Here is a 27,649-nt window from a genome sequence, read left to right on the forward strand (position 1 = left end):
TTTTCCCTCCGACCCCCCACCAGAAAAAATCTACCCTGAAAACGTCTGTATACTTCTCAATAACCAATACTATATGTAAACAAAGACCAAAGTTCACAACTTGTAGCCCTTCCCCGGGGGACTGTGGGAGATTAAGTAATCCCCAAAGACATAGTTTTTAGATATTTCGACTATGCTGAACAAAATGGCTATCTCAAAATTGTGATTGGGTGACTTTGGGAAAAATGAGTGTGGGAGGGGGTCTTGTTGCCCTCCAATTTTTGGTCACTTAAAACGGCACTAGAACTCTTAATTTCCATTTGAATGAGCCCTCTTGCAATATTCTAGGACCACTGGGTCGATACGATCGCCCCTGAGGAAAAAAAAACATGCATCTGTGATCTTTCTTTGGGCAAAAAATACGAAATTCTACATTTTTGCAGATAGGAGCTTGAAACCTCTACAGCAGGGTTCTTCTACGCTGAATCTGATGGTGTGATTAAGATTATATGACTTGTAGGGTATTTTTTCCTTTTTTTTCGAAAATAAAGCAAATATTTTCAGACCTGTAACTTTTGATGGTTAAAATTAAACATTATGAAACATATATATTTGAAATCAGAATAAAAATCTTGTTCTTTTGATGTATCTATTGGTATCAAAATTCCGTTTTTTAGAGTTTTGGTTACTATTGAGCCGGGTTGCTCCTTACAGTTTGTTACCACGAACCGTTTGATGATAGTAATCAACGTTTACCGATGATAAAAAAATCTACTAACTGGACTGAAATCCCGAAAATTAATCCCAAACAGTTCTGAACCTTACATTCTTCTTTGCTCATCCACCATTTTGCTCTATTCATGGAAACAAATTATAAAATAACTTGAAAAACCTGGCTCTAAAACAATAGACAATACACGTGTTTTGATTTAATTAAAAATAATACACTGGTTGATAAATCTGTCAATGCATTTCAAGCTGGCTCTTCTAAAATTATAATATCTTTTCTTTGTAAAAGGACCCTAATATTTAACACCTCAATTGACGCTCCTCAGGGGTCAATATGGAAACTCCTTTACATAAAGTAGTTTGGCTACTGAACCCTTCTCTCTACCCTTTCCGTAAAAGTTCTGAACCCTGTTGTGTCATTTGTGTTATTTGAAAACTATGTGTATTTTAATAAATCATTATAATAATCAAGATAATTATAAAGAACTAATGAAAATAAACAGAATATTTGATATATATAATGATGTCAAACCTTGGAAACTCAGCAATTCAAGAATTGACGTCAATGTAATTTATTTTATTTTTGGATGTTATGAAGATAAAAAACTATTTATAATGTAATTGTTTTCAGTCTAAAATGGACAAGGTGATAAGATATCTATTATGTTGATTTTGGAATTGATAGAGTTTTGTTGATGACCTAACTATCCTAGAAACATGTTTCAAAAATTTCTAGGTAGCTCAATAGATTGTCGTGCATAGCCTGGATCAAAAGGCGTGCAATATTTACGAAGTTGGAGTGGTGGGATGGGGGATAATTTAGACCGCAATATATTCTTCATGAATACTAATAATACAGACTGTAATTCCTGGCACGATTCTGATTCAACAAGATGGAAAATGTCTGCCTTTTTTTTAAAACATATGTATGAAGCTTCGTTTTTGAGTGTGATATTTGTAAAATCTTTCGTCCGTGTCACAGGGCATATACACATTACAGTAGGAGCCGTAGTAATAGGGGCATCGTGAGCCGTAGCTGTGAGTATCGGTTGTAGCAGCAGTAATAGCCATGGTAAAAGTATTTATGTTGAGAGTAATACCACGACTAGTGGTATTACTCTCAATTCGTTTTACTAGTAGTTGTTGAGGCAGGAGCAGTGGCAGGATTAGTAGCAGTAGTGGGAGTATTAGTAGTCGGTGTATAATTCGTTTCCAAATGAGCAGTAGTAGTCGCAGTGCGAGCATTGCCATCAACTAAAACAGTTATAGTAGGAGTAGTAGTGGTAGAAGTAGCGGAAGTAAGACTGGATACATGTCAGAAAACTAGCCTTATATTTTGTGTGTTGGATACTTTCTTTATTGAAAAACTTCTTCCAATTTTATATTCTTACTTACTTTGTTAATGCAATTATATATAATACTACACGTAGCCATTGAAATGTCATGAGTCAAAAATAATTCACCCTGTCTATGTTAATAAAATTGAGCAGGGAATCTGGCCCAAAGGTCCAACTTTTGATGCTCCGTGTAGTTAAATTAAGAATTTTGGCATAACTCTGATTTCAACCAGGTCGAACATTTTTGAATTTTAATAAAATATACCTTTGTTTAAAAAAAAGCGTATTTAAGTGATTTAATACCATTGCCGCAAAGGCTACATACATCCCATTGCTCTAGAGTCGTATTTTTAGGCTTTTTGGTCATTCTGTTCAAAGTAGTTGATCACATACCATGATCACATACCATTTTGATCACATACCTTGTGTGCACAGTTCCTGACCAAATTATATGCAAATTATATGCAAATTATTATGCAATATTATGCAAATTATTATGCAATATTATGCAAATTATTATGCAAATTATTTGCAATATTATGCAATATAATTTGCAATGTTATGCAATAATTTGGAAACACGTTCTAATAACACGTTCAATAATTTGGAAACACAGTTGGGTGCTCTTCTATTTGTGTCGTCTACTAATAAGACTACTAGATCTCACAAGTTGAGACCTCGCGGCTCTTCTACAACCGTCTCAAATAACCTGCTCTATCAAATGAAGCTCAGGAAAAAAAAAAGTGAGAACTACATTGCTCTTTACTAAGTCTACTTTTCCACCAATGTAAATTTCAAGGAATGGTGATGAAATTATGAGAAAATTGGAAATTTTGGATTCAATTTGCTTATACTTACTGCCAACTGCATCCTCTACTGTATTTTAATAAAATAAATTTCAAAATGATTATAACCTCTAAAATTTCTGTGCCCGGGGCAGAGGAGATTCGGACTTTAACAGAGGTTGAGGAGGAACCGAATTTAACATAGGTAGAAGGGTGTCTGACTTTAACAGAGGTAGAGGAAGGTCAAATTTTAACCGAGGCCAAGGAAGGTCAGACTTCAGACGAGGCAGCAAAAGAAAAGAATTGAATAGTAGCAATGGAAGGGCATATTTTAACAGAGGAAGAGGGAGAGGAAGTAGGTTTAAAGTTGTCAAAAAGTAACCTCCAGACTGGATTTCCACTGATATAATCTTTTTTTTTAGATTTGGTCAATTAACTTGCCAATTTTGTGTGATGTCTATGCAAGAGGATATAATTCAGAATTCAGACGATCATCTGTACTCGGAAGCCTTTGAATTGATGCTGAATTGATGGAAAATCATGGGATGCGAGGATTTAATATCTGATGATCTGAAAAGAGAAATATTTGACACATTTTTGCGATGTCATATCTCTCTACCGGATGGACTGAGACCTCCTGTAAGCATTTGTTTGTTGGTTTGTTATGTGGCTTCATTTTAGTACTAATTTAATTTAATGTTTTTTTTTTCAGATTTTTCTCTTTTACTTTTTGGGACATGGGGAAACAATTCGTTAGAACGTTAATGTGACGCCTGTAATTCTAATCTGTTTTTTTTTTAAATGTAATCTTACGATTTGGATCGTCAGTATTTAAGATTGTATAAACCTTGAAATCAGCTAGTTTGATTCAATGCTTATGGTAATTAAATAAAAAAAAAACAAGTCTTTTTAACTGAAAGTAAGGAGCAACATTAAACTTAACACGAAAAAAAATTATTCCGTATATGAAAGGGGCTGTCCCCTCCTCAACGCCTCGCTCTTTACACTAAAGTTTTTATTGTTTTAAAAACTAGAGTTGTGAGAAAGAGTCTAACTTCAGCGTAAAGAGCGAGGCATTGATGAGGGGACAGCCCCTTTCATATGCAGAATAATTTTTGTTCGTTTTAAGTTTTAATGTTGCTCCTTACTTTCAGTTAAAAAACTTGTTTTTTTTTTAATTTAATTTTTGAACGTTTTTGAATCAATGGAGGTTTTGATTTTGGCTCACCGTACATGAATAATTAAAAAAAAAATTGTATATTAATTTTACTTGTATTTGGTTAAATGGCTTTCTCGAAAGTGATTTAATTTTATTTACAAACGTTTTTATTAGTAATAAATATACGCAACTTACGAATTAACTTACGTAACGAACTTCTATATCCATATATTTTTAATACATATATTAGGGGGTTCGCCCCCTAGTCAATACCTCGTTCTTTACACTAAAGTTCAAATTTTGTTCCAATTTTTTAAAAATGACCCCTTAATCACAAAGGCCGTTAATTAGAGTAAATAGCTCTTATGAAAGTACTAGAAAATCTTTGGCTTAAAGAGCGAGCTATTGAATGGCGGGGGGGGGGGGCGAACCCAATCATATACTTAATAATTTCTGTTCGTTTTAAGTTTTGATGTGGCTCCTTACTTTCAGTTGACAAACTTGTTTATTTTTTTTATTTAATTTCTGATCGTTCTATTTAATCTATTTAATTTCTATTTAATTTTTTATTTAATTTCTGATCGATTTAATTTCTGATCGGAAATCCGGCACCCCCTTCATAGAAATGTCCTTTCTTACCCATGAAAACATCCTCCATGGAAAGAACCTCCCACATACCCCCCAAACCCCCCCCCCCCACTACCAGAAAAAATCCCCCTTGAAAAAGTCTGTATACTTCCCAATAACCAATACTATATGTAAACACTGGGTGAAGTTCATAACTTTCAGCCCTTCCCCAGGGGACTTTGGGGGATTAAGTCATCCAAAAAGACATATTTATAATATTTTCGACCACGCTGAACAAAATGGCTATCTCAAATTTTTGATCGGGTGACTTTAGAAACAAATGAGCGTGGGAGGGGGCCTAGTTGTCCTCCATTTTTTTTTGGTCACTTAAAAAGGGTACAAGAACTTTTAATTTTCGTTCGAGGGAACCCTCCCACGGTATTCTAGGACCACTGTGTCGATACGATCACCCCTGGAAAAAAAAAAAAAAAAAAAACAAATAAACACGCATCCGTGATCTTTCTTCTGGCAAAAAATACAAAATTCCACATTGTTGCAGATAGGAGCTGTAAACCTCTACAGTTGGGTTTTCTGATACGCTGAATCTGATGGTGTGAGTTTCATTAAGGTTCTATAGCTTTTAGAGGGTCTTTCCCCTTTTTTTCGAAAATCAGCCAAATTTTCTCAGGCGCGTAGCTTTTGATGGGTAGGACTAAACTTGATGAAACTTATATATTTTGAAATCAGTATTAAAATCTGATTCTTTTGATGTATCTATTGGTATCAAAGTCCCATTTTTTTTATAGTTTCGGTTACTATCAGTCCCTTAAGTATCCTTACTTACAGTTCGTTACCACGAACTGTTTGATGTAATGAATTTGATTACTTCCCTTTAAAATGTTTTATGTTCGAATTTTTCGTAGATTTTCGACGAAGGTTGTTAGATGTTTGTCTTCAAGCTTATGTCGTTTTCAAGTCCACATTTTCTTGAAAATTCAGATATTTTCGCTTTTTTTGATATGTTGAGGGATCATATTTATGTTTGCCTTCTCTATTTATATTTGTCTAAACTTAAAATGTCCAAAACAATAACGCCTTCATTGTGTTCCAGAAAACAAGTTTGGTTCTATGGTAAAATGAATAAGCTAAAAATTATTGAATGATTTGCTAAAACAGCAGCTTTTTCACGCCTGAAAATTTCTTTATTACAATAGTTGTGCATAAGGGAGGTGGCAATTGCCTTCATCCAGGATTTTTTTTCGGGGGGGGGGGGCTACAAAACTTTAAAAACCAACTCAAAAATGTTTTTGCATTCTTTACTATTACGTTTTTAGAGTCGGAAAAACATTTCAGGGTGGGATTCTCAGGCACCTGTGTCCCGGCACATGTGTGTATCCCCTAAAAACAGGAAAAGCTTCAAATGATTCCACTACCTTAAAACAAGTTCCTCGATAAGCAAATTTATAAATATTGTGTAATTTTTTAATTCTTATTAACGCTTGAATTGCGCTATAAAACACAGAAACGTAGTGTCATTCCAGAGAGTATTGTGATGATACACAGATTATGTTCACTTTAGTATTGATCCTCCTATTTATGGTTGAAAAATATCGTTCTTTGCTTTAAATTAATTTAAAAAACTTTTTCCACAAAATAATTTTTTCAAAAATAATACATTATACCCACTGTGATCTTTACTATAAAAATGTCAAGCCTTCCAATCACTTTCGACTATTACTTTTGGAAACGTCAACGCTTTCTGTAAACACCTTATATGTCCCCAGGGCATAAATTACAACCCTTACCCTAAGGTCTGTTAGGGTGGTTGTCATCCTCGAACGCCGGATTTCCAGAACTTTCAACTATGTTAAACAACATGGCAGTATCAAAATTTTGATTGGATGTGTTTGGGGAAATGGTGGGCGTGAGCGGGGTTTTAGTCGCCTTCCAATCACTTTCAACTATTAAAAAGGGCACAAGCCACTCCAATTTCCAATTGAATGAGCGCTTTTTGAAGTTTCTACCACAATTTCTTCGATAAGAAGTGCCCTGTTCTAAAGGAAAAAATTAATAAATAATACATTGTGCCAACATCGTTCTTATATGCACCCAGGGCTAAACTTAAAACTCTTGCCCTGAGGATTGTGGGGGAGTGCCAACCTCTTTGCTTAGTCCCCGTTTCTTGTCTGGTTCTCAAGTGTCCCTGTTCTTTACTTAGGCAGCGCGATCGTGCTGCCTATGATTTATACAACAACTTTCTATATAAACCTTATATGCCCCCAGGGCATAGCTTACAACCCTTGCACTGACGGCTCTGAGGGGATTATCATCCTAAAAGACCAAATTTCCAGAACGTTAAACTACGTTGAACAAAATGGATATCTCAAAATTTTGATTGGATGTATTTTGGAATTGAATGAGCCCTTTTGAAGTTTCTACGACAACGCTTTCAATAAAAACTTTATATGCCCCCAGGGTATTACTTAAAACCCGGGTCATGCGTGCTGTGGGGGGAGGGGTTTTCATCCTAAAAGACCTAATTTCCAAAACTTTCAACTACGTTGAAAAAGATGGCTATCTAAAAATTTTGATTTGATTTGTTTGGGGAAAAGGTGGGCGCAGAACCCCTATGCCTTCCTAAAGCCAGAACAAAATTTGCACTTTACTGAAAAAATATGAATGTTTTTACTTTTATAACTTTAATAAATCAAATATTATAAACATTTTGATTACTAAATATCAGTATATGTATATTAAAATGACAATGCACATTAATTTGTATCTTTTCAGTAAAGTGAAAATTTTGTTCTGGCGTTGGGGGAATGACGGGCGTGGAGGGGGGGCTAGTTGCCCTCCAATCACTTTTGACTATAAAAAGGGCACTAGCCACTCCAATTTCCAATCGAATTAGCCCTTTTCGAAGTTTCTACGACAACTCCTTCAAAAAAATATATTGTGGCCACATCGTTCTTTACTGAAGGGGCGTGGGGAGGGGGCTAGTTGCCCTCTAGGGCAACATATTTTCTATTTGGAAATCAACTACGCTGAACAAAATGGCTATCTCAAAATTTTGATTGGATTTGTTTGGGGGAATGATGGGCGTAGGGGGGGGGCTAGTAGCCATCCAATCAATTTCGACTCTTAAAAATGGCACCAGGCACTCCAATTTCCAATCGAATGAGCCCTTTTCGAAGTTTCTACGACAACGCCTTCGATAAAAAACTTTATATGCCCCCAGGTCATAACTTAAAACCCTTTCCCCTAGGGTTGTGGGGGAGTGTTCTCCTCAAAAACATATTTTCTATCTGGAAATCAACTATGCTAAGTAAAATGGCTATCTCAAAATTTTGATTGGATGTGTTTGGGGGAATGATGGGCGTGGGGGGGGGGGCTACTTGCCCTCCAATCACTTTCGACTATTAAAAATGGTACCAGCCCTTTGAACTTCCCATCGAATGAGCCTCTTTTGAAGTTTTTACGACGACGCCTTCTATAAAAACCTTATATGCCCCCAGGACACAACTTAAAACCCTTGCCCTGAGGGTTGTGGGGGAGTGTCCTCCTCAAAAACATATTTCCCATCTGGAAATCAACTACGCTGAACAAAATGCTATCTCAATATTTTTATTGGATGTGTTTGGGTGACTGATGGGCGTGGGGGGGGGGGCTAGTTGCCCTCAAATCACTTTCGACTATTTAAAGTCTTAAAATAATTCACTGTCTTAAAATTCACTGTCTTAAAATAATTCCTCGTTATCTGCCGTTTGTTATGTATTATAGAAAGGCAGTGTTGTCTTTTGTTATTTACTGCTTAGTATTTAAAATCTTGTAATTCCATTTTTTTTAATTCTGAGAAAAATAAAATAAAGACTTGATTTATTCCAGTTAGAACTTGGATGGAAAATGAAGTCAAATAATTTTTAATCAAAAATACTGTTGAACAAGAATTTCAAAAAGAAGAAGAATTACGAATTTGCAGATACCACCAATGGATACAACATGGTTGACAATGTATAGTGCAAAGACCAAAAATGTGCAAAGAGTAAAAAATTATACCGCTGTCAGTTTTCGTCTCTTTATCTTTAATATCTAAAATCGTTAAATTCTACTTTTTAATGCTATATAAAAAGGACAAAAAAATTGAGTAATTTTCTTGGTAAGTCAATCTAAAACCGTTTAATTCTACTTTTTAATGCTATATAAAAAGGACAAAAAAATTAAATAATTTTCTTGGTAAATCAATCTAAGACCTTTAAATTCTACTTTTTAATGCTATATAAAAAGGACAGAAAAAATTGAGTAATTTTCTTGGTAAGTCAATCTAAAACCGTTTAATTCTACTTTTTAATGCTATATAAAAAGGACAAAAAATTGAGTAATTTTCTTGGTAAGTCAATCTAAAACCGTTTAATTCTACTTTTTAATGCTATATAAAAAGGACAAAAAAATTGAGTAATTTTCTTGGTAAGTCAATCTAAAACCGTTTAATTCTACTTTTTAATGCTATATAAAAAGGACAAAAAATTGAGTAATTTTCTTGGTAAGTCAATCTAAAACCGTTTAATTCTACTTTTTAATGCTATATAAAAAGGACAAAAAAATTGAGTAATTTTCTTGGTAAGTCAATCTAAAACCGTTTAATTCTACTTTTTAATGCTATATAAAAAGGACAAAAAAATTGAGTAATTTTCTTGGTAAATCAATCTAAAACCGTTAAATTCTACTTTTTAATGCTACATAAAAAGGACAAAAAAAGCTGAGTAATTCTCCTGTTTAGTCAATCTAAGACCGTTTAGTTGTACTTTTAAATGCCACAAAAAAGGGCAAACAAAATTGAATAATTTTAATGGTAAGTCACCAAGTTAGCCGGAAAATGAATACAAGTAAGAGAATAAAGAATGATATTGAATTTTAGAAAAAGGGAGAAATGCCATGGGTGGCCTTTTTATGGCCACCAATCGACACAGGTGGACTGACAACTGTATACGGTGCAAAGACCAAACATGATTAAAGAGTGCAAAATTTTGCAGGAGTCGCAAAAAATTGCACTTCTTTGGCTTTAAAGAAATAGAAAAAAAAACGAACAGCAACAAAATATTTTTTTCAGATTTTGGGTAAGGATCGTTCAGGCATAGTTTGGGTAAATTCCTATAGTTATTTCGGATAGTACAATAAATATTATGCCTATTTAAAATGATGTTAATTGAATTTAAAATAATTCTAATTTTGGGTACGTTTAAGATTAGATATTAATTAATATTAACTCTATAAATAATGTCAAAATTAAGTTGAGTTGCAAGAAGGATTCGGTTTTGAACAACGTCATGACAGTTCTGGTTTTATTTTATGCTATTATCATATACACATGAAGGGGGGAGGGGATATTTTCCTGATATATTTTAGGGAACAATCGTATATATCTAAGTTAAGCACTAATTGGAAATTCTGATTAGGGAGGCATATCCTGAAGGGGCGGTTTCCCAATGAGGAAGTAAAGCAAAGCACTTTAAATGCGTCAATTGGTCGTAATTTCTGCCGAAAAATAAAAATAGTTTGAATTAAAACAGACCCAAGGATAAAAGGTGAAAATACATAAATTCCTAAGTCTCAAAAGTGGAGTTTGTTTTCTTTTTTACGTTACGAGCTTATGAGCCAGTTGCGGATCCAGGGGGCGAGGGGGGCACCCCCAAGGGCGGATCCAGGATTTTTTAGGGGGAGCGCAAAATAGGTTGACTCGATAAAAAATTTAAGGGGGGGGGGCAAAATAGGTTGATCCGGTAAACTTGCGCTAGGAGCAAGTTAAATTAACGCAAACTTGAATTAATTAAGTAAATTACACTACTTTAGACTACGCTAGGGGGCGCCACCCTGGATCCGACACTACCCTCCCCCCCCCCTATCGTAGTCTAAAGTAGTGTATTTTACTTAATTAACTCACGTTTGCGATAATTAAACTTGCACCTAACGCAAGTTTATCGGATCAACCTATTTTGCGTCTCCCCCCTAAATTTTTTTATCGGATCAACCTATTTTGCCCCCCCCCCCACTAAAAAAAATCCTGGATCCGCCCCTGTTATGAGCTGTTTGTATTTTATTTGCAAAGTATGTTTATTGAAGCCAACTTAAATCTTTCGTTTAAAGGTGAAAGTCGGTCATTATTTGTGGTGCAGTTCCTAGGTGCAGCAGATCTCTTCATTTATCATATTGTTGATCTTAAGCTCGTTCAGCTTAAAGTTCAACGTTTACCTAGGTTCGTTCTTAACAATTGTTTGTCATTATGAACGTACGATTGTTTATGTTGGAATACTGTCTTGGTGTACTTAACATTGGTAACTTTTAATTTTTTTTTCATTTTTTTTTTCGTTACGATTTTACTATGTTTTTATAAATTATGCCCTTAGGAGTATAGATTTAATCACAATCAATTGCTTTGCTTCTTTGAAAAAATTTTCGGGAAAACAATTTTTTGTATCTCGCCTTGCATGGAGTTTAACAATTAGATCAGGGATAAAACAATATCTAGTTCTTTTATGCTGGTAATCATTCAATAACATCATATCATGTTCAATATAATGTGTAAACACATTTGTTATGGCGTTTGATCAAACCCGAGAAGTGGGATAATATAGTAACAGCTGGCTTTATTAATATTGTCCCCTTCATTTCCCCCTTTTTTAGAACAGTTTGTTTTTTCCAATAATTTCATTTAAAATACCAAGAAGTGAAAATGCAAAATGATTGTTTGAATTGGCTAGGTTGAAACTAACATAGCCATGTATATTAAGTGGCGTCAATTTATCCTCAATCGTCCCCCCCCCCTAGATTTTTTAAAGAAACCTCTAGTGGGTTTTTTTCATTAAAAATGGTGTTTTTTGGTATTTTCATTAAAAAAAATTGCAAAATTTCCCTCTAGATTTAGAAAAAGCAGAAGAAAAGAGCAGAAAAGAGCAGAAAGAAAAAGCATAATGTACGTTTTTGGGAATGGTAAAGCCAAAACCTTTGGGCAGTAGCCTATATAAATAACCTAGGGTGAAACTTTTAGATTAATATAGCCGACATTCGAATGGAAACTCGAGATATCAGCGCCATCTAATTTCTCCAAGTGAGGCTGTTATCCCGTCTATGCTTTCTTTGATTCAACCATGTATCGCTAGTCCGCACGCGATGTTTGTGTTAAAACTTTTTTTTTAACTTTTTCAGTCAAACTCAGTAAAACTACACGCAGAGGTGTGCGCAAGGGGAAGAGTTTTGGGGCTCTAATCGTAAATTCTCCCGAATTGTTTGGCAATTTTGATTCAAAATACCAAACGTTTTTTTTATTCACTTCCCGGTGGGGGCATTATTTTCTATGGGACACGGGAGCAACTGCCCCTCCCAGACCTCAGTTTGCCCCCAACCCCAGTTTCCCCCGTCCCAGCTGAAATTTAAAAATATTGTCAAAACTAAGATAAACCTATATATTTCAAGCATCCACAGAAACAGGTCAATTTTCTTTATTATATCTTTAGTAATTTAGTTGTCTTTAGAAATTTTTGTTATTATCTGGCTATTTTTTCTGTTTTCACCTGTCAGTTTTGCTTAATTTGGGAATATTGGCTCCAAATTTGCCCCCCCCCCCTCCTACCATGATTTTGACGAAATCACGCCACTGTTTCCCGGCCGAAAAATTCACTTGTCTTGCTGTTCTATGCATGACGCTAATGATTTTCAGAGTCATCTTACAATACTTGACTTGACTTACTGGACTTAAAGCTCCTGCTGGTGGTCCAGTGTAGAGAGAGATGTGACTCTTCGCCTCCATTCCGAACGGTCCTGCGCAAGCGTGACTGCTTCTTGGAGATCAGTACCGATCATCGAGAGGTACTGGGTAAGGCTGTCCCTCAATCTGAACCGAGGTCTTCCACGAGGGTGCTTTTAGCCATGTTGAGGGGGGGGGATCAAAATTGAAAAGTGTGCTGGTGAGTGCTTTTTTTGGCATGCGAATTAAGCGGCCAAACCACCGTAGGGTTCTTACGGCGAGCTGACGAGAGTTGAGGGTCTGATCCGTTAGTGTCAGCAGTCGGGTGTTTGAGACGAAGTCGTACCACTTTATCTCTTCGATTCGTCTTAGGAAGTTTGTTTGGGCCACTTCTATGGCATCACGAACAGAAGCAGCTGCCGGCCGAGTTTCAGCACCGTAGAGAAGGACTTGCGTTACGGTCGTGTTTTAGATCCTCATTTTTGTTTTTCGGCTAATTTCGGGCTTTGACCACAAGGAACGGCATAATCGAGCCACAATAGACGCGGCTTTCGCGATGCACGACTGGGCTTCCATTTCAGTTGAGCCGTTATCCGAGACGACAGACCCAAGGCAAGTAAAGGACTTGACAACTTCGATAGTGTACCCTAATACGTTGAATGATGGTGAGTTGGCGGAATTTCCTGCCGGTTCGATGATCATTATTTTTGTTTTCTGCCTGCTAATATGTAGTCCCACTTTCAGGGCTTATTCCGACAGTGTATTGAAAGCTACCTCGAGTTCAGCTGGAGAAGTGCATATCAGGGCAATATAATCTGCGAAGTCGCAATCGGCTTGGACTCTATCGCCATATTTCAGTCTGAATAGGAGCCAATTCGTGGTTCGATCCATGACATAATCAATCTGAACATGCTCCTGAAAAGCTCAGGAGCAGCAACACAGCCTTGCCTTACACCAGTATCTATTTCGAATAGTGGGCTTCAGTGACCATTAACCTGGACGGAGCTTTTTGTACCAGTGTAGAGCACCTTGAACAGGTGGCAATATTTATCAGGAAGACCCGTTTGTTTTAGTATAAGCCAAAGGGACTCACGGTCGATCGAGTCGAAAGCTGCTTTAAGAGTCAACAAATGCAATATTAGCTGTACGCTGGAACTCACGGGCTTTCTCGATGACCTGTCGAATAGTGTATATCTGCTCGGTTGTGGATCTGTTGGGCATGAAACCCGCTTGCTGAATCCGGTGGCACTTACGAATGAACTGGATACTTTTATCAAGCAACGTCATCGTGAATAGTTTGCCAGGCACTGGCAGGAGGGTGATTCCTCTGTGATTCGATCAGTCGCTACGGCTACCTTTCCGCTTCCATAGAGGAAGGATTATTCTTCCTTACATTCTTCAGGTACAAATTCAGTTGACCAGATGAAGGAGAACAGCATGTGAAGCCGAAACAGTATTGTCAGTCCTCCGAACTTTAACATTTCGACGGTGATCTTGCAGGTTCCTGGTGCCTTGTCGTTCTTCATTCTCCGCAGGGCATTTTGTATCTCTTCTACCGAGGGAGGATCAGTCTCTGGTAGATTTTTATATGTTGTTTGCTGAGTGGATGCAGTTATGTTGGGGTCAATGGTGATTCTTTCGGCGTTTAATAGCTTTACGAAGTTCTCCCTCCATCGATCAAGTTGCGCATTTTCATCTTCTAGCATTTCGCCAGAGAAGGTTTTAACTGCGCCATCTTTGGTAGTTTCACGTCGCTAAGGTCTCTGACAAGCTTGAATAGTGACATGACGTTACCTTTTTGTGCAGCATCTTCTAACTCTTCAGCTTTTTATCAACAAATTGTTGTTTATCACGGTGAATAATATTGTTTCTAATCCTGTTTAGCCGTCTGTAAGAGGGCATATCTCCGGCCAACCGCGCTTTCCGGTGCTGTTCAATGATTTGCAGTGCTTCTTGCGATAGCCAGGGCTATCTTTGAATCCATCATACGACCGACGGCATTAGTGGCAACATCCAGTACCCCCTTTTTATAAGTCTGCCAGAACGTGTCGGGGTCAACAAGTGTATCCAGGCATTCAAACCTATTCTGAATTTCAACTGAATACTTTTGGTGGAATGCCTCAATATTTAGTTTCTGGGTGGCTAACTTTGGCTGGTGCCGTTTTGAAGGCAGGTCTTTAAGACCCAGGCGGAAGTTTGCGGCAACTAATCGATGGTCTGTATTCCTTATCTTAACGCCACGATATATTCTTCAGTTCGTAACTGATAAGCGCCATCTTTGGTTGACTATGTTATAGTCAATCATCTTCCGCGTTCGCCCATCGTTGCTGTACCATGTTGGCTTATAGATGTCCTTCCTGTGAAGCAGGGTGTTGGCAATGACCAATTTGTGCATAGCGCACAGCTGAAGGAGTCGGGTCCCATTTCCATTTAAAGAATCAGGGGTAACCGATCCAACTACAGATTTAAAAGCTCCGCTGGAGTTGGATAAAGTTGCATTGAAATCGCCCACGACAAAACATCGTGAGGGGAAATCCAGGATAGAGCAGATGTCAGAGCTGAGTAGAACTTGTCTTTTTCGTCCTCTGGGGAGACATTTGTCGGTGCGTAGCACACAATAATTGACATCTTCCCATGCTTGCACACAATAATCGACATCTTCCCATGCTTGTGGTTGGAGCAGGCAGTGAGTAGTCTATCTGATATTGGGTTGTGGGATATGAGGCATTTCTTTGCCTTCTTGTTTAGGAGCAGGCCTACACCGCTGCTTCTACTGGAGGTTTGATCTGACCAATTCATCCTGTGACCTGTACTGGCGATTTCTTCATTGCCTGATCTCGTCAAATGTGTTTCTGTCATTCCAAGTATGTCAATCCCACATCTTAACATTTCCAGCCCTAGAAAGTGTTTGGATCCCGGCTTTTTCATGGTTAAAACATTCCAGGTGGCTATTCTCAACCCACCTTAGTCAGCAAGGTTCAAAGGATGCCCAGGGGCGTGCCGAGGTCGGAATAAATTAAAACCAATATGATTTGAGGATTGAGTAATATTTCTTTTCATTGCAATTATTTTCAGGAGGAGGGACCGTCCCGCAAGCCCAACCGTCCCTAGGCCTGGGTTCTGATTAAGAAACCCTAGGGTGGGCTCCACCCGCGCCCATGAAGTTGGGGCAGCCGTATTCGGAGCGATTAGTCACGGGTTTAAGCCCCATATCCAGTGGCACGTGATCAGCAAACAAAGTTTGCATCCCTCCGGACAAGCTCCATTCACCACCAAATCGTATAGTACCAATGATATTAAAATGAAAACTTGATCTCTTGAACCCATTCTCGGTTCAATTGTTTATGACAACTGCAATTTTCTAAGATTGTTGTTCTGGTTGTTTCAAAACTGAAGTTTTCAGGGCATTACCACATTTTCATCAGTGTTATCATGCTGAATCTTGAAAACAAAGAAGCCAAACATTAACTATGTTAATTCCGAAAAACTATACCTTCAAAGGAAAGCTACTCCTTAATTTTTTTTAGTACCACGTGTTTTTAGCTGATTTTGTTGCTGCTTTTTAGCTCACGTTTCTTATTTATAATTTGGCACCCGCTACTACCAAAAACTGCAGAACCACATCTTCAGGGGCGTAATTTGCTATGGGATAGGGGGCAACTGCCCCTCTGTGACCTTGCCCCCCCATACCCCAGTTTGCTCCCTCCAGCTGAAATTTTGTTTATTCAAAAATCTTGTCAAAACTAAGATGAGCCTGCATAACTCAAGCGTTCACAGAAAAGGGTTAGTTTTCTTTAGTATATCTTTGCCTTTATGGTCCTCTACGACTCATTTTTCAGTTTTCATTATCCTTTTCACTTTATCCTTTTCACTTAATCACTTTTTTCACTTTTTCACTTTTCACTTTATCCTTTTCACATTATCGGCTCTAACTTTGCCCTTTCTCTCCCAGGATTTTGACGAAATGACGCCACTGTACATCTTGGTGTCTTTTTCATTAAAAATTGCCAGTTTTATTTTTTTGCCAATAATAAAAAAAAACAATTAAAAATAAATTTGTTTTGCCAATTTTAAAGATCTATAGGGTGTGTTAGTTTCCAATTAAGGTATATGTTCCATCTAAAACTAGCGACTTTGCGACAAGCCTGCAGATGTAACTTGCAACAAAAGAAGATGGCTCTTATGCTATTGAATTTAAAGGTCTCGTAGCCAATCACCAAGCCAGAATAGTGATATTCTTCAGACTTTTTCTTTGAGAAGGATCTAAACTAGGTTAAAAATAAGTAAATTGAATGATTTTCAACCAATTTTCAATGTATCTTTAATCTGAGAAATTTAAGAAAAACCCAAATCTATTTCTGCAGATAGTCCTCATCCTCAATTTTAGTGTAGATTAGTGTAGATTATTCAAAGTTAAATTTTCTAAAAATTGAATTATTGCAAAGTTTTCAATAACACAGTAATTTGTTAATTTTTTTTTCAATAATTGCATTTTTGCCGACACTGCTGACACCTCCGAATCGTTAAAACGTAGCAAAAATATATATAAAAAATTTTTGAAGCGTTTTCAAGTTGTTTTTTTTTTCTTTTTTTTTTGTCCATAAAATTTCAAAAATGTAATTTGGTTAATAGGCGTAGAACTAAATCTCAGCTATGAAGGGTTAGCAAAATTTAAATACTGAAAAAAAGAGGTTGAAAACCGGTCAGGTAGAAAGAGGTTGAAAACCGGTTGAAAACCGGTTAAAAAAAGGTTGAAAGCGGTTGAAAAGAGGTTGAAAAAAGAGGTTGAAAACCGGTTAAAATGCTCCTGTTTTTTAAGCAAGTTTAGGTTACTTTCCAAGAAAGTATAAATAGTATCATAATTCAGGATTGCTATAATAGATGGGAAATATATAACTTGGGCTATATATTACCACATTAAGGGGGGGGACAAAGTATTTGGACAGTTTGAAGTTAGAAAACAATGCATTTAGCAATGTATTTTTTCATAATATGCAGTGTAATTGTACCTAACGGTCAAGCGGAGATCTTGACCGAAATATTTGCATAATTTTTCAATTTTTTCACTGGCTGTTAATTGTCCTTGTTTTCTTCCTTTTTTCGCGATTTTTTGTTTTATCAGGATTTGCCAGTGTGGTCTCAGAAATTATCTAGATTGTGAGGTCTTGAACTAGGTAAACGATCACTCTCCAGATAAACTCTTCTTGATATTTCAGAGATAGTAGAGCCAGGTGAATGAAACTTGTCAGAAATCAGCTAAAATGTCAAATCCCGGAAACTTCTGAAAATTTCATTGACCAATCTTAACTATTTATCTTCAAAATTAAAGAAAGTTCTTTCAAAAATCGATTGTTTACCCTGTTCTTCAAGCAAAATATAGACGCTTCAGACCTTCTTTACTATTCACTTTTACCAAACTTTTCAAGGAATTTCCGTTAAAACCGTTTCTGAAAAAGCTCTAAAATTGCTTAAGGAATATTTCTTCTAATACGGTCTAAAGAAAAAGAGATAAAAGGTAATTTTTTTCCAACCATAGAGAAATATTCCTTAGAACTTGGGGAATAGCCCAAGCCATAAAAACATGTACTTTCCTAGAGAATTGAACTTTTCTTTTATGATTCCAAAAGGCAAAGAGGAAGAGTTTTTACTGGGCTATATCCAAAGTAAGCGAACGATATTAAAGGAATTTGGCTTATAATATATGGCACCTTATTTTACCGAAAGAAAACACTTGAGAAAAAGAACGATTAAAAGAACATTGGAGACTAAAGAGCCAGATGCATGGCGCTTTGGAAGTACCACGGTCAGTGAAATGCAATCTGATTTGTTTGAATTGGTTAAGGTTTACGTTATCTGTGAAAGTTTTGCTATATTATTTTTTTATAGAAATAAAATATAGAAAAACTGGTCATAAAACAGCGGAAAACAACCAAAAAAGAAAAACCTTTTTTACTAATGATAATAAAATTCGAATATTTCGTACTTTAATTATCATTAGTGAAGAAAAGCTGGATCTAAGAAATGATCTATTTGCTTTTCTGCCTTTTTATGGTTTTAATATATCAACAATAACCCCGATTTATAAACGAAAATTACATTTTTTTTTTGGGGGGGGGGGGGCTATTTTTGTTGGAAAGAACCCAACAAATTCCCCGCTAGATTTTGAAAAATACATTTTCAAATGTATAGGGGGTCTGCATGCATCAAGACCTCCGCTCAGGTCTTGACCGAAATATTTGCATAATTTTTCAATTTTTTCACTGGCTGTTAATTGTCCTCATTTTCTTCCTTTTTACGCGATTTTTTGTTTTCTCACAATCTAGATAATGGATTTTCTATTTAAAATATGTTATCTTAAAAAAAATGCTGCATTTGTCTTCTAGTTTCTGGGGACTCAAACACCTCTTCCCCTCCCTCTTTGGCTCCCCTGTCCCTTCCCCATCCAGCATTCACGAGTAATGGATTTTCTACCTGAAATACGCCGTTTTTAAAAACAGAGGCGCACTTATTTAATTTTTCTGGAAATCCAAATGCCTGCCCCCCTCCCACTTCGGTACTCGTGTTCCCTCCCCATTCCAGCGTTCACGCATAATAGATTTTCCGCCTAAAATATGTCGTTTCGGCAAAAGAAATGTTGCACTTGTTATATCTTTTTTACTTTCTCGGGAGTCAAATGCCTCTCCCCCTCCCACCTCCTCACCCATGTCCCTTAACCATCTAGCACTCACGGATAATAGATGTTCTGCATAAAACATGTCGTTTCGGCAAAATAATTGGGTACTTGTTATGTCTTTCCGTCTTAGTGGGGAGTCAAATGCCTGTCTCCCTCCCACCTCGGCACTCGTATCCCCTTCCCATTAAATGGTTTTCCACCTAAAATATGCCGATATGGAAAAAGAAATGCTGCACTTATTATACTTTTTGTCTTTATAGGGAGACAAATGCCTCTTTCCCTCCCACTTTGGCACCCCTTTGCCCTCCCACTTCGGCACACATGTTCCCTCCCCATCCAGTATTCACGAGTAACGGATTTTCTACCTGAAATACGTTGTTTTTTTAAACAAAGGATGCACTTGTTATATTTTCTGGAGATCCAAATGCCTATCCCCCTGCCACTTCGGTACTCATATTCCCTCCTCGTCCAGCATCCACGGGTAATGCGTTTTCCGCCTAAAATATATAGTTTTGGAGAAAGAAATGCTGTCCTTCTATATCTTTTTGACATTCTGGGGTGTCAAATGCGCGTACTCCTTCCATGTCAACATTCTTGTTCTTTCTCCATCCAGTTTTCGCTGATAGTGGATTTTCTACCAAAAATATGTCGTTTTGACAAAATAAGTGCTGCATTTCTTTTTTTTTTTTGTCTGGAAAGTCAAATGCATATACCCCTCTCACTTTAGTATTCTTGTCCCCTCTCAATCTAGCATTCACGGACACTTTGGATCAGTAAATCTATGTGGATCCACAGTACTATGGATCGACGTGGATCTTTACATTGATCGACGAGTGAAAAATGATGAGAGTAAATACACTCAAGAAATAAAGGAAATGTATTTAAATATATTTAAGACAACGGAAATGCTTAATTAATCATATTTAATTTGAGGTTTCAACTATTAACGAAAGAAATTAAACTGTTTCAAAATATTACTTTATGGCATATAATTTGTAAATGTCTTCCACTCCAATGAAAACGCGTTCATAGGAAACCAGTTTATTAGTATACATTGATACGGCAAAGGTGTAAAACCAACTAAAAAGCCCGGCTATCTCAGATTGTAGAAAGTCTCTATATCATTTTGTCGAGCACCAGGCTCACAATGTCAGGTCCGGTGTTCGGATTTTATTTTTCGTCGGTAAAAACTGAGATATTGGGAGCATGTTTTTTCGTGGAAAAATTACGTTTATAGAGAAAAAAAGATTTTGAAGGGGGTCAAGTTTTCAAAATAGCAAAAAAGGGGGCAAATTTTATAATCAGGAGGATTGTGTTTGTAACCCTTCGTCCCCTGCTGTACGGACGGAGATTGAAAGGTTTTGTGCTGGTGTTAAGCCTTGCCCGATTCTTACTGAATTGCAAATTCTTTACATTGTTAGGATAAAAATATTGTCTTTAGTGTCGTAAGGCGATTTGATGTCCTTCAAAGTGTGAGTCAACTGCACGGAGTTTGCTTCAGGATTCAAACTTGACAATTACCATGAAATATTAAAATGAATCAAAATCGTTGGAATTGTTTTAGTATATTGAATCATTTTATTTTATTAATTTCTTGATGAAGATTTAATAAGCGAAAATGGTTTGACTTGATTGGACTAACTAAAGACCCGCCACGCTAGCCTTTAACCTTTGACGGCTTTAACCTTAACGGAGAAGCAAGCGATTAGAACGATATAAAAATATTAAATAAAAGATTATGAAATATTATTAAAATGAAATGAAAGAAACGGCTAAATCTTTTAATTGAGACAACGAAAAAAAAAACACGTATATAAAGTTTTAAAAAGGAAAGAAGAGCAAAAAGAAAAATAATACAATCAAGCAGACGAAAAAGATGGGGCAAGACCATGGAATGGTCTGTAATACGAAAACTTTTTCATATAAGTTTTGAAGCCGAACTGTTAATTTTTTTAACAAATAACGTGTGTGTATTGTATATAATTGCAAAATTCATCCACAAAAACCTTTTTAAAAACCTTCATCGTGTATTTGAAGCAAAACTGCTATTTTTGACTCTTTCAATAAATAAAGTATAACAAAAATATTGATATCAATAAATAAACAATGAATAAAGTATGGTAATATTTACAGAGTTCCATAGCCATCTTACTGTCTAATGCCAAAACGTTTATCGTGTGAAGTTATCCAAGCAAAACTGGTTTTTCTTACTCTTGTTCTATAGGTAAAGTGTTCACATATTCACATATTCTTCTATACCTTCTTGTTTCTATGCTATCTTACTTCTTATCTCCATAATCTCCACTGATTCCCTCTTGGAAGGATGTAAAGATGGAAGCTTAGGATAGATTGGGATGGAGGAGGAGCGTGCGCAGGTGTGTTAGCCTCAGGTGGCTTGGTGCTGTAGTCAGTTGTTAGCAGTAGTGGTACCCTTCTGTAGTGTGACTTCTATAGCCTCAAATACCTTATCTATTTTAGACATGCTCATGCATTGGCTCCTGACGCTCCAGACCTAACCCGACTTCATTCCCTTGAAGAATGGCTAGCAACCATCAAAATGTCGCGGTATTTAGACAACTTTCAACGTGCCAACATTACGACGCTCGAATCAGTTGCACGTCTTGAACCAAATGACCTATCTGCCATGGGTGTCACATTGTTAGGTCATCAGAAGAAAATTATCGCGAGTGCCCAAACTCTAAGGACTCAAATGGCCAATAGTGCTTCAGTTAGTGAGGGGTTCCTTGTATAGATGGGGTTGTGATAGACTTGATTTATAAGTATTTGAATGCTCAAAAGTGAATGTTTATAATTGTTGACCTATTTTATTAATAGTCGGTCATATGTTGTTCTTGCTTTGATTTTTTTTTTCGTGAAAAGACAAGTAACTACGTGAGCTTCATAGACTTTCCACGATACGATAAGTAATGCAATTTCAAGGCCTGTTAAATGGACGGGGCAAAGGGCTAACGTCCCTGCGCCCTTTGTAGCTCTCATCAACCTTACATATTGACACTGACACTGTGTCTAAATTCTAAAACTTATTCTTTTTTGCCTTATTTTTAACATAAAATTCTTTTGTATTAGTTAACATAACACTTTGAACAAATTTAAATAATAAATTAAGTAAGCAAATGTAAATTAATTATAGCAGGAACTAAATCAATTTGTTTTAAGGTTATAATTGGTAATTTCCAAGAAATTGAAACAATTTTAAGAATCGGTTTGATGAGGGAAAATGTTAGTTTAAGAGCTCGTGTTTGGCCCCTGGGTTTTATTTTAAAGTTGTATTAAAAACATATTTACTCCTTTAAAAAAAGACGACACTAATTATCAGGTCTTGACTATTTATCAGTAATTAAGTCATACTATTTTCAATTTTTGAACTCAGTCTTTAATTTGTCTTGTCATTTAGATTTTTTAAGCCTTGTCATTTAAATATAAATTATTTTTTGGAGATTGTAATCAATTGACTCAATTGGTTCTCAATTATTCGTCTATCAATTGGGCTAGCTGTTACCAATTTTTAGTTTTTGATAAATAAGATGCTCACACAGTGACTTAAATTATCAAAGTTAATTAATAAACGTTTAGCCTAAAAGTTTAACAGTTAGGTATAGTTTGACTGATGGAAGTATCGCAAATAGATAAATGAGCTTATAAAGTCCAACAATGGCAAAACGGATTTGCTAGACAGCGTTGCCGTTTATGTTTCAACTTAAAATGGACCCGAACATTTAGGAAAATGTTCGCATCGTGCTGACATTGAGTTAATTGTGGAAGCTGTACTTTCAAGTTGTGATATCCTGTTGCTAAATTTTTCTGCTCAACAGTGTTGTCGCTTATTTATTTTCCGTCTTCCTTTGACGTAATTCGAGCACTTTTTAGGAAATGCATGTATTATAGGCATTTCATTATAATTTGTACAGTTTTTCAATATGATCAGTGGTTTCATTTTTTTCCGTCCCGAAATCAGGAGACAAAGCTGGGTTTTGTTTATCAAAGTGAAGTGGTTTTTTACTTTGTAATATTGTTCTTAGTATTAAGCCTTGTCTTGATTGACACCATTCACCCTGGCAGTAGCAGGGACATCCAATCATAGCCGTCGGAATATTCGAAGACTGCCCAGTTACATTGACTGTCCAATCATAGTCACCGGCTTAAAAATGATCCGCCTACAAAAGATGCTGCTGGCAGGGTAAATGATGTCAATCAAGACGAGACCAGTATCGGCTCATAGACAGGGTTGCCATGTTGACAATTTTTATCACGTGACCATTATTCTGATCAAATTCTGATTTTTGTTTAAAATTCTCTAGTTCTCATAGAGTTTTTGATTCGTTCTTTAAAAAGAAAATAAGGTTTGTGATTTCGTACCAATATGGATAAATTCACTGTATTTGTTTTTAGAGGGATATTTGATTGATGGGAGGATAGTAGGGAAGCAGGGGTGCCTGTTGGGGGAGAAAAGAGAGGTGCTTCCCCTAGATTATTTTGCCTCCCCCTCTATTTTGAGAATACATTTTCGTGAATTACAGCCTCTGTAGGGAGGGTTAGCCTTAGTTATGACTAAAATGCTCCAAAACCTCTTAACATAATTTGAAATACTGAATCCAAAAATAGACACTTTTTAGGTAATGTCTTTTTGCAGTAATGTCTCTAGTATTCACCACCAAAATGTGTTTTATACATTTCTTCATATGGGGAGAGGCTATGTTGTAAATGGCGTCCATCTCTGAAATATACTGAAGATCAACGGTATATACCTGGGGTGGTTACCTTGAATACTAAAAAAAGCATTTAGAGATGGAGATTTTAAACTTAATGGAGATAAAAAAAAAAAACTTAAATGGAGATGCTTTTCCCAGCTGCACATTATTTTTTTTTTGTATTTTTGCTAAATTGCCATATATTTCAGCCAATTTAGTTTGGTACAAGTCTTTAATTGCATCGCCAAAATGCCTCCCCGTAATACATTCCTCAAATAAAAAGAGGTTAGGGGGCAGATGGTGTCAATCTCAACTGAAGGATGGGGGTATATATCCGATGAAGTTTACAGAAAAACTGCGAAGCAAATTCCTCCAACAATTGGACTGCTTAATGCTTACTTTGGCAAATGGAGAAACAAATTGCAGCTAAACTTTGTAATCTTTTCTATTTGTGCTAAATTGTCATGTGTTTCAGCCGATTCAGTTTGGCACATGTCTCCGATTTGCATAGGCAAAATATATCTCCATAAAATCTTTCCTCACTTGAAAAGTTGATAGAGGGTAGACTGCGCCCATCTCTAGAATAACCTGAAGGATTTGGGTATATACTGGAGATTTTGGTGATACACATTGTAAATTTTTCTAATTCTGTTATATTGATAGTATTACATTTTGGCACATATCACTAATTAAATCGCTAGGGGGTAGACAATGTCCATCTCTAGAATAAACTAATAGTCAAGGGTGCATTTCTGAGGAGGAAATGCCTTAAATAGGAAAAGAAAAAAACTTTACTTCAAGATTTAGAGCTTTAAAAAATTTAATTTTTTATATAAAATGGTTAAAATTTTTAGTAAACCTGTTTTATAGACTATTTTATGGTATATACACATATACTTACAGAAAAACTATAAATATAATAACTAAACAAAAATTATATAAACGTCAGTTATAGACAGCAAAGTCAGTAAAGGTCATATTATTTAGCTCTATTTAGGAGACTTAAAAATTACATAATGGCAACCCTGCCCATTGGCAAGTGCAATCCTCAACCATTTTTCTAGGCGTTTTTCAGTTCTCTGTCTTTTTAGCTACTTTTTTTAAGAAAGTTGCTGATAAATTTTAGTAAATTCACATATTTAACTGGCTTGCGGCATTCCTAAATGTGAAATAAATTTCAGATTAATTGTTTTTTGGGATATAAGAGACGTGTATCAAAGAGAGATGGATAAGAGTAGAAACTGGTTCTTCTGAAAACAAAGGAAATCACCAAAGCCATCTATTTTTTTTCTTCGACAGTAGCGACAGTTTCCTATCTTGTAGCTTGCCTCTGCTCTTTCACGTATATATCAAATATATATCTGATAACAAGGGATCTGATAGCAGCATTATCTGGGGAAACAGAAATGGACTTGTCACACCCTGGGGCGTCGACAAGGACCTGACTATCTTGTCTTAATATTTAATGCGCTTTTTTTCAATCATTTATAATTATTTTATCCATAAAATTAAATAACTTAGTCTTGGACTTAGGTATATGTCTTAGCATAGAAAGTCATGCAAATAATTTTATTACTAGCAAAAATAATTGAAAAAAATCAAGTAAAATCGAGTTTGCCACGGGTATGGTGCTGACAAGGGGTGACGTGACATTTACAGCATTTTGCTTTTGATCGAAATTTAAGAGCATATTTAAGTGGACCAGCCCCGACGTTGATAGCTAATAGTCAGGCACGTACGCGAGAATGTAAGGGATATTATCCCCATTTCCATTTTTTTTTCAAAAATAGGGAAATTTTATTTCTACTTATGGTAGCATAATTGGGTAGTAATGAGCGTGGGGGAGGAGTATACTGAAGGGCTATTATATTACTTGCTAATAGTGTTATAAACCTATTCAATGAGTTGAAATGCTTATGAAACATGACAGTAGCTTATAAATGTTAAAGAAAGGCTTCCAACTACCTGACTTGAGCAGACACACATATAAACCCGCCAAAATCCAATATAATTTCTAATCACACCACCAAGAAATATTGGAATTATATTAAAGGACATTATTCTTTATCATAAATTAAGTAGTTTGAACCAGATTTAATTAGTTCCATTATAAATGATTTAGAATATTATTTTGCCTTTCACTTTGAAATTATGTTAATGTCCCTTTTGGGTAGCCTTTCATCTTTTCTTTCTTAATCTTTACGGCAACTCCATAGCTTGTTAAGGAGTTTATCTTACATCAAAAATGTAGACAAAGGAGAGGGGGTATATTCCACCAGTTGCGCCTTTTCGGGGGTAAGGGGGGTCTGTTGTCTCCTCCCGATTACTTGAAGAAATAGTTATTATATAGCCCACGCCCCTTGACTCTCCGGATAGAGCCCCTCTTGCCCCCCAATAAAAGTACTGGAGCTATGCCCCTGTATTCACCACCCTCGAGATTTGAGGTGTTATATATAAATTTTGTGATTTATTCTATTTACCATAGAATTTACCTATTTTTAACCATGTTCTTGAGGTTGTACGAACTCCCCCTCCCTCCCCCACAAACGAAATCGTGTGTACGCATCTATTCGACAGTTGTTTCTTTGAACGGATGATGGTTATTAATATGATTCAGTTTAATAATAGACGGAGATCCCTTTAAAACGGTTGAATCTTGAGTCGAAGGACATACCTCGGGGGGGGGGGGGTCCTCGAGAACCAAACCTTCCTCAGCAATCATAAATTCTTGAATTATTCAGATCAAAAACAAAATTTACCTTTTTATTATAGTGTCTCTTCAGAATTTTTCTTTATTGTCAGGGGGGTTGATTGATTCCACCTTTTATTTTGATAATTATATGATACATCTGCCAAATATTAATTTAACATTTCACTTTTGGGAGTTGCACGAATTTCCCTTCCCTCCCCGAATAACAAAGTCGTGTATGTGTACATGCTCCACGGTTATCTTTTTTGAACGGGCAACATTTATTTCAATGATTCAGTTTAATAAAGATAATAATAGACGAAGATTCCTTTAAAACGAACGAACCTTGAGTCGAAGGACGTAACTGGGGGGGGGCAGTCCTCCCGAAATCATATATCTTCTCGAATTATTACAATTCCGAAAGAAAATTAGTTTTTATATTAGTGCCCCTCCCAGATTTTTTTCACTACCCCCCCCCCCCGCGCCTGAACGTAAACTCTTTGGTACGTGCCTGATTTAGTTTACTTTTTTTGACAATTATATGATATAGCTGCCAAATATTAATTTAGGGTTTTATTTGTGATCTCAAGTTTGTTATTTGTCGTATGAAGATATAATATTATTTCTTAAATGTTATGTGTATATTATGGTATATTCTTTGTATACGGAATTTAGGGAAATACATATCTATATGAAAGCATAGCACAATAGTATATTTTGTGTTTTTATCATTTTGCTTGACCAAGATAATTTATTTGTCTCTGTTGTTTTTTTTTAATATAAAATATAAATCAATGTTAAAAATATAAAAAAAGACAATGAAAAGGAAATTTATATCACTAGGTTTGTTGTTCGTAACAACAAAATTTATTTTCTACTTTTTTATTTATAACACTACTCTTTTATTTATAACATAGGTAGATATTAGTAGAGGCGATGTTGAGGCCATATCTAATGTGGCCTCATCATAAAGCTGTGCCCTTTCGTTTCTAAATATTTCTGTCTTGAAAAATTTTTTTCAAGAAAATTTGGCCATATTATTTAATATGACCTCATTATTAAGCTATACTTTTCAGTTAAAGATTTTTTTAAAGAAAAAATAATACATCAATAGAATATATGTACAGCATGACCAAGAAATTGATACTTAATATATAAAATAGTTTAAAGTAGTCTGTAACACATTGAGGCCATATTATTGAATATGATCTCGTCATAAAGCTATGCGTTTTAGTTTTTACACATTTTTCTTAAATATTGTTGATTTTTGTGTGAAAAAAAAGT

At 35.9% G+C, this 27,649-nt stretch overlaps 2 protein-coding genes across 2 annotated transcripts in view; one reads left to right on the plus strand and one right to left on the minus strand.

Moving 5' to 3' along the window:
- The window catches only part of LOC148946021 (exportin-4-like), a 56,662-nt gene extending 29,465 nt beyond the window's left edge, over positions 1-27,197 (plus strand). Inside the window, exons 5-6 of the mRNA XM_089097963.1 lie at positions 3,253-3,469; positions 21,446-27,197. Coding sequence (XP_088954089.1) covers positions 3,253-3,361 — 109 coding nt within the window. The 3' untranslated portion in view covers positions 3,362-3,469; positions 21,446-27,197. The remainder of the gene's footprint in view (positions 1-3,252; positions 3,470-21,445) is intronic.
- Positions 14,752-15,183, minus strand: LOC148946022 (protein CFDP2-like). The gene has a single exon (XM_089097579.1). The coding sequence runs from the start codon at positions 15,181-15,183 to the stop codon at positions 14,752-14,754; it is 432 nt and encodes a 143-aa protein (XP_088953705.1).
- Positions 27,198-27,649: the final 452 nt, after the last annotated feature.

Source organism: Artemia sp. Qi Xiang Cuo, chromosome 12 (genome assembly GCF_049724085.1).
Source record: "Artemia sp. Qi Xiang Cuo chromosome 12, ASM4972408v1, whole genome shotgun sequence".
Lineage (NCBI taxonomy): Eukaryota > Metazoa > Arthropoda > Branchiopoda > Anostraca > Artemiidae > Artemia > Artemia sp. Qi Xiang Cuo.